Source organism: Haliotis rubra, unplaced genomic scaffold (assembly GCF_003918875.1).
Source record: "Haliotis rubra isolate DU_JTF1 unplaced genomic scaffold, ASM391887v1 Scf648, whole genome shotgun sequence".
Classification (NCBI taxonomy): Eukaryota; Metazoa; Mollusca; class Gastropoda; order Lepetellida; family Haliotidae; genus Haliotis; species Haliotis rubra.
Window position 1 is genome coordinate 440406 of NW_025767355.1, and position 8929 is coordinate 449334.

At 42.1% G+C, this 8929-nt stretch overlaps 1 protein-coding gene across 1 annotated transcript; it reads left to right on the forward strand.

The window, feature by feature from the left end:
• Window positions 1–3984: 3984 nt before the first annotated feature.
• Window positions 3985–5824, forward strand: LOC124257019 (actin, cytoplasmic-like). Its single transcript, XM_046690985.1, has 2 exons — window positions 3985–4110; window positions 4810–5824. Exons 1-2 carry the CDS (start codon window positions 3988–3990, stop codon window positions 5812–5814), a joined length of 1128 nt encoding a protein of 375 aa, XP_046546941.1. The 5' UTR covers window positions 3985–3987; the 3' UTR covers window positions 5815–5824.
• The last annotated feature ends 3105 nt before the right edge of the window (window positions 5825–8929 follow it).

The following is an 8929-nucleotide window of genomic DNA, read 5'->3' on the forward strand; positions in this document are numbered from 1 at the left end:
ACAGTTCCCCGTAAATACAGGTGGTGCATTACCATATATACCACCATATCCTACAGTTCCCCGTAAATACAGGTGGTGCATTACCATATATCCCGCCATCTTACAGTTCCCCGTAAATACAGGTGGTGCATTACCATATATATCACCATATCCTACAGTTCCCCGTCAATACAGGTGGTTCATTATCATATATATTCCGCAATATCCTACAGTTCCCCTTAAATACAGGTGGTACATTACCACATATACCACCATATCCTACAGTTCCCCGTAAACACAGGTGGTGCATTACCATATATATCACCATATCCTACAGTTCCCCGTCAATACAGGTGGTGCATTATCATATATTCCGCAATATCCTACAGTTCCCCTTAAATACAGGTGGTGCATTACCATATATACCACCATATCCTACAGTTCCCCGTAAATACAGGTGGTGCATTACCACATATACCACCATATCCTACAGTTCCCCGTAAATACAGGTGTCCATTACCACATATACCACCATATCCTACAGTTCCCCGTAAATACAGGTGGTGCATTAACATATATCCCGCCACATCCTACAGTTCCCCTTAAATACAGGTGGTGCATTACCATATATACCACCATATCCTACAGTTCCCCGTAAATACAGGTGGTGCATTACCACATATACCACCATATCCTACAGTTCTCCGTCAATACAGGTGGTGCATTACCATATATCCCGCCATATCCTACAGTTCCATGTAAATGCAGATGGTGCATAAACATATACAGTTCCCCGTATATACCACCCATATCCTACTAGTTCCCCGTAAATACAGGTGGTGCATTACCATCATATATACCACCATATCCTACAGTTCCCCGTAAATACAGGTGGTGCATTACCATATATCCTCGCCATATCCTACAGTTCCCTGTAAATACAGATGGTGCATTACCCATATACCACCATATCCTACAGTTCCCCGTGTAATACAGATGGTGCATTCATACCATATATACCGCCATATCCTACAGTTCCCCGTAAATACAGATGGTGCATTATCATATATACCACCATATCCTACAGTTCCCCGTAAATACAGATGGTGTACTACCATATATGCCCACCATATCCTACAGTTCCCGTCAATACAGATGGTGTACTACCATATATCCCGCCATATCCTACAGTTCCCCTGTAAATACAGATGGTGTACTACCATATATCGAGCCATATCCTACAGTTCCCCGTAAATACAGATGGTGTATTACCATATATACCGCCATATCCTACAGTTCCCCGTAAATACAGATGGTGTACTACCATATATACCCACCATATCCTACAGTTCCCCGTAAATACAGATGGTGTATTACCATATATACCACCATATCCTACAGTTCCCCGTAAATACAGATGGTGTACTACCATATATCGAGCCATATCCTACAGTTCCCCGTAAATACAGATGGTGCATTACCATATATCCCGCCATATCCTACAGTTCCCCGTAAATACAGATGGTGCATTACCATATATACCACCATATCCTACAGTTCCCCGTAAATACAGATGGTGCATTACCATATATACCCACCATATCCTACAGTTCCCCGTAAATACAGATGGTGCATTATATGTACCATATCCCACCATATCCTACAGTTCCCCGTAAATACAGATGGTGCATTACCATATATACCACCATATCCTACTGTTCCCCGTAAATACAGATGGTGTACTACCATATATCCCGCCATATCCTACAGTTCCCCGTAAATACAGATGGTGTACTACCATATATCCCGCCATATCCTACAGTTCCCCGTAAATACAGATGGTGTACTACCATATATACCGCCATATCCTACAGTTCCCCGTAAATACAGATGGTGTACTACCATATATCCCGCCATATCCTACAGTTCCCCGTAAATACAGATGGTGTACTACCATATATCGAGCCATATCCTACAGTTCCCTGTAAATACAGATGGTGTACTACCATATATACCGCCATATCCTACAGTTCCCCGTAAATACAGATGGTGTACTACCATATATACCGCCATATCCTACAGTTCCCCGTAAATACAGATGGTGTATTACCATATATCCCGCCATATCCTACAGTTCCCCGTAAATACAGATGTGCATTACAATGTATAGCGCCATATCCTACAGTTCCCCGTAAATACAGATGGTGTAATACCATATATCCCGCCATATCCTACAGTTCTCCCGTAAATACAGATGTGCATTACAATGTATACCGTCATATCCTACAGTTCCCCGTAAATACAGATGGTGTACTACCATATATCCCGCCATATCCTAGAGTTCCCCGTAAATACAGATGGTGTACTACCATATATCCCGCCATATCCTAGAGTTCCCCGTAAATACAGATGGTGTACTACCATATATCCCGCCATATCCTAGAGTTCCCCGTAAATACAGATGGTGTACTACCATATATCCCGCCATATCCTAGAGTTCCCCGTAAATACAGATGGTGTACTACCATATATACTACCATATCCTACAGTTCCCCGTAAATACAGAAAATCAGGAGAATAATCTACTGCACAAACCCTATATTAACACACCCGTATATAAATCAGGAGAATAATCTACTGCACAAACCCTATATTAACACACCCGTATATAAATCAGGAGAATAATCTACTGCACAAACCCTATATTAACACACCCGTATATAAATCAGGAGAATAATCTACTGCACAAACCCTATATTAACACACCCGTATATAAATCAGGAGAATAAATCTACTGCACAAACCCTATATTAACACACCCGTATATAAATCAGGAGAATAATCTACTGCACAAACCCTATATTAACACACCCGTATATAAATCAGGAGAATAATCTACTGCACAAACCTTATATTAACACACCCGTATATAAATCAGGAGAATAATCTACTGCACAAACCCTATATTAACACACCCGTATATAAATCAGGAGAATAATCTACTGCACAAACCCTATATTAACACACCCGTATATAAATCAGGAGAATAATCTACTGCACAAACCCTATATTAACACACCCGTATATAAATCAGGAGAATAAACTGCACACAAACCTTATATTAACACACCCGTATATAAATCAGGAGAATAATCTACTGCACAAACCCTATATTAACACACCCGTATATAAATCAGGAGAATAATCTACTGCACAAACCCTATATTAACACACCCGTATATAAATCAGGAGAATAATCTACTGCACAAACCCTATATTAACACACCCGTATATAAATCAGGAGAATAATCTACTGCACAAACCTTATATTAACACACCCGTATATAAATCAGGAGAATAATCTACTGCACAAACCCTATATTAACACACAAGTAGAACAGACATCACAATAATCTACTGTAAAAACTCTATATTAACACATCCGAATATAAGAATAATCTACTTCACAAGCATGTTACTAGCACAATCGCACATGCGGCAAGGGACTGTTATACTGCAGCATAAACAATGTAATATGTACGGGGAAAGACTATGTAAACGGTTAGGGCAAAGCTAGTGTTCGGGATTCAGTCAAGATTAGTTTTTAACAGAGCAAGTGAGATCTCAGCATCTGAAACATCACATGGAGGTACATCATTCCGCTGGTCCTGTAGCAATTATCACTGACTATCTAAGTAGGTTTTGTGATGGCCCCCATGCTGATAGCAGCATTCAGTGAAAGCAGGGGTTAATGCACACCCTTCTAGGAGATGATACTTCGCCCCGGGAAGATGAAAAGTGGTTACATAATAACACATGCAACCACATGTCTGGCGTAGATCATTATTGTGCATTATGTCTATGTGGTTATTTCCTAGTGAAATATGACTGGTCCGAAGGTAATGGACGACGTATATATATGACAGGGACATGGACGGTTTCAGTGTCCGCTTTCAGCCCCCATAAACTTGCACCGTGTTTACTGTTTTCACACAACTACTAACAGCCATGGATGATGATGTTGCTGCTTTGGTCTGTGACAACGGCTCCGGCATGTGCAAGGCCGGTTTCGCCGGTGACGACGCTCCCAGAGCTGTCTTCCCCTCCATCGTCGGCCGCCCAAGACATCAGGTACTACTGTTATGTTTAATAATACTATTGTAATGTATTGAACATATCTAAGTATATCTCTGTTATATCCAAAACCCGAACTGAAATGACAAACTCAAAGAATAAGTCTACGTGGTTTTACCTTCAAAAACATAATTTGATTTAGAACACTTAAAGTTTTTATTTCATAATACACTACTGCTGGTAAAACCTTTTTTGGCATATGTTTACAAGTTTTTATTTCTCTCTGTCTGTGCCTGTCTCCCTGTCACAGATGATCAGATTCACTCCAGTTGTTCTTTCATAATTCGTGATTATCATGACTCATGTGGCCAGACTTGCTGGACCCGTGAACATCCGGATTAGACTTGACCTTCAGTAAACCATGCTTGTCGTAAGTGGCGACTAACGGGATCGGGTGGTAAAGCGTAGATCGATGCTAATGCTGTTGATGACTGGATTATCTGGTCCAGACTCGAACATTTACAGACCACCGTCATATAGCTGGAATATTGCTGAGTGCGGCGTAAAACTAAACTCACTCACACTTGCTGACATGGTTGCTGAACAACAACCTCAACTCACATATAACAATGTATAGCTATGGAAGTATCAGCCTTTTCAGTATCAGAAGATGTCAGACAATTTCAAACTGCATTGTGACTTATTTGAATCATACCGTAACAATTGGAATAATGACCAAATGAATTCGTGTTTCAGGGCGTGATGGTCGGTATGGGTCAGAAAGACAGCTATGTTGGAGACGAGGCGCAGTCCAAGAGAGGTATCCTCACACTCAAGTACCCCATCGAGCACGGTATCGTCACCAACTGGGACGACATGGAGAAGATCTGGCATCACACCTTCTACAACGAGCTCCGTGTTGCACCCGAGGAACACCCCGTCCTCCTGACAGAGGCTCCCCTTAACCCCAAGGCCAACCGTGAAAAGATGACCCAGATCATGTTCGAGACCTTCAACTCTCCAGCTATGTATGTGGCCATCCAGGCTGTTCTGTCTCTGTACGCCTCTGGTCGTACCACGGGTATTGTTTTGGACTCTGGTGATGGTGTCACCCACACTGTACCCATCTATGAAGGTTACGCCCTTCCCCACGCCATCATGAGGTTGGATCTTGCCGGTCGTGACCTGACTGATTACCTCATGAAGATCCTCACTGAGCGTGGTTACTCCTTCACCACCACCGCTGAGAGAGAAATCGTCAGAGACATCAAGGAGAAGCTCTGTTACATCGCCCTTGATTTCGAGCAGGAAATGGCTACTGCTTCATCTTCTTCCTCCCTGGAGAAGAGCTACGAGTTGCCCGACGGTCAAGTCATCACCATTGGTAACGAGAGGTTCCGTTGTCCAGAGGCCCTCTTCCAGCCAGCCTTCTTGGGTATGGAAACTGTAGGTATTCACGAAACCACATTCAACTCCATTATGAGGTGCGATGTTGATATCCGTAAGGACTTGTACGCCAACACTGTTCTCTCAGGAGGTACCACCATGTTCCCTGGTATCGCCGACAGAATGCAGAAGGAGATCACATCTCTTGCCCCAAGCACAATGAAGATCAAGATCATCGCTCCCCCAGAGAGGAAATACTCCGTCTGGATCGGTGGCTCCATCCTTGCCTCTCTGTCCACCTTCCAGCAGATGTGGATCAGCAAGCAGGAGTACGATGAGTCCGGCCCATCCATTGTGCACAGGAAGTGCTTCTAAAAGGTTAATAGGTCTGGACACTTTCTGCGACATTCAGCTGAAGCGTGTAAATGTTATTAACTACAGCCTGTATGTACCAAGACAAAATTATCTGGCATGTAGAATAAATCATGTTTAAAATCTCTTCTTATGTTTCATGTGATGTGATGAAAGTCTTCCATTAAAATAGATAAATGCCCACAAACCTGACGGATAAAAACAAAATTATATATTTCGTGAGTGCGACGTGGTTAAGGCGTTCGCCCGTCACGCCGAACATCCGGGTTCGATTCCCCACATGGGTACAATATGTGAAGCCCATGTCCCCGCCGTGATGTTGCTGGAATATTGCTAAAAGCGGCGTAAAACCAAACATGAATTCAAAAGTTGACACCGCAGTGAATGCTTGATCATGGAGTATTTCCAATTCATTCCTTTCAATTGTAATCCGTGCTGAAATTACCGAATCTGTTCTAAGTATACTACTTTTGGGAACTTATCATTCTGGATATCAAGGGTGTGTATTTCAACAGTTTTACATGATCATATTACCACTACTAAAACCAAAGCTATTCTGTGTGAAATACTGGGTTCACACTGTTTTATTTTCACAAGTCGTTGACATTAAGGCTTCTAAGACCTCATTAAGCTTTAACCGATCAAGGCCTGGATAAGCAGTACATTGTTAGGCAAACATATTTGTTCCCATTGGGCCACCAGCTTAATTGCTTCCCTTCAACCTGTTCTTTTGACAAATGTGAGTAGGAGAAAAGGGCTTGAGAACAGAGTTTGAGTCGTTAAGCGTTTGCCTGTATGTTGTCATTCACACTGGGTTTTGTTGTTGTTTAGGTTATGCAATATATTATTACTCTTGTATTATTGACTGACGACATCACAACAAGCGAACGGTTTGCATCCGTGTATTATTTACAGTAGAGTTCTTGAATACATTGTTCCTTCTTTTAGTCAATAACCAAATCTATGTAGAAATGTCAGTGTTTACAACAGCTACATGAATAACAGGCATTTAACGAGGCCAGCAGCAGTTTTCCTCCATCGAACATAGGCTGGTGTGACAGATGGTGACTTCTATTCTCTGTCGGAATAGTGCAGTTGTTTTGACCATTTAACGAACTGGCACCTTTATGGAAGGCGGGTTTCGTTTAGACTTGTTATCTCTTGCCTACCCCGGGGGCGGTGGGGTAGCCTAGTGGTTAAAGCGTTCGCCCATCACGCCAATCACCCGGGTTCTATTCCCCACATGGGTTCAATGTTTGAAGCCCATTTCTGGTGTCCCCTGCTGTGATATTGCTGGAATATTGCTAACAGCGGCGGAAAACCCAACTCACTCACTCACTCTTGCCTACCCCGACTTCCTCCTACCAGAAGTCAGTTAGTTTCAATCTGGTACACTCCCTACGGACAACTGGGATTAAAAAAAACACATAACAGAACCTCTTTTTTCTGTATTGAATAGAGAATGTTTTCCGTATGTTCACATATCCATTACCAGACATGATGCTTCACACTGTACACACTACAAGCATACCGTTCATTGGAATGATATGTCAGGGGGTATGAGGTTAGGCATGGTACTCTTCCCCTCCTTTGTCTCAATCATCCTTGTATTGTAAATTTGACTGATATATCAAGAAATGATAAATCAATACTCTTCCAGAAAGATGACTGACTCTTTATGAAAATAACATGCTCACGCCACAGTCTTATTCCACTGAGTCGCGTATGCCTGGGCGTACACCCCAGGGTATAAACTTATCCAACCAGTGGACCACATTTGTCACATCCGTGTTAAGTTCAGCAAACGTCGGTCGAGAATGAAAAGAAAAAGGAAAAGAAAAGTGACAAGCATTACAAAAACTGTTGTGAAGCCCATTTCTGGTTTCCCCGCCGTGATATTGCTGAAATATTGCTGCGGCGTAAAACCCAACTCACTCACTCACTCTTAAAAAACACATAACAGAACCTCTTTTTTCTGTATTGAATAGAGAATGTTTTCCGTATGTTCACATATCCATTACCAGACATGATGCTTCACGCTGTACACACACTACAAGCATACCGTTCATTGGAATGATATGTCAGGGGTATGAGGTTAGGCATGGTACTCTTCCCTCCTTTGTCTCAATCATCCTTGTATTGTAAGAAATTTGACTGATATATCAGAAATAATAAATCAATACTCTTCCAGAAGATGACTGACTCTTTATGAAAATAACATGCTCACGCCACAGTCTTATTCCACTGGAGTCGCGTATGCCTGGGCGTACACCGGGGTATAAACTTATCCAACCAGTACTACATTTGTCACATCCGTGTTAAGTTCAGCAAACGTCGGTCGAGGAATGAAAGAAAAAAGGAAAAGAAAAGTGACAAGCATTACGAAAACTGTTGTGAAGCCCATTTCTGGTTTCCCTGCTGTGATATTGCTGGAATATTGCTAACAGCGGTGGTAAACCCAACTCACTCACTCACTCTTGCCTACTCGACTTCCTCCTACCAGAAGTCAGTTAGTTTCAATCTGGTACACTCCCTACGGACAACTGGGATTAAAAACACATAACAGAACCTCTTTCTGTGTATTGAATAGAGAATGTTTTCCGTATGTTCACATATCTTATCCATTAAGATGACATGATGCTTCACACTGTACACACTACAAGCATACCGTTCATTGGAATGATATGTCAGGGGGTATGAGGTTAGGCATGGTACTCTTCCTCCTTTGTCTCAATCATCCTTGTATTGTAGAATTTGACTGATATATCAAGAAATGATAAATCAATACTCTTCCAGAAAGATGACTGACTCTTTATATGAAAATAACATGCTCACGCCACAGTCTTATTCCACTGAGTCGCGTATGCCTGGGCGTACACCCCAGGGTATAAACTTATCCAACCAGTGGACCACATTTGTCACATCCGTGTTAAGTTCAGCAAACGTCGGTCGAGAATGAAAAGAAAAAGGAAAAGAAAAGTGTGTTGTGAAGCCCATTTCTGGTTTCCCCGCCGTGATATTGCTGAAATATTGCTAACAGCGGCGGAAAACCCAACTCACTCACTCACTCTTGCCTACCCCGACTTCCTCCTACCAGAAGTCAGTTAGTTTCAATCCG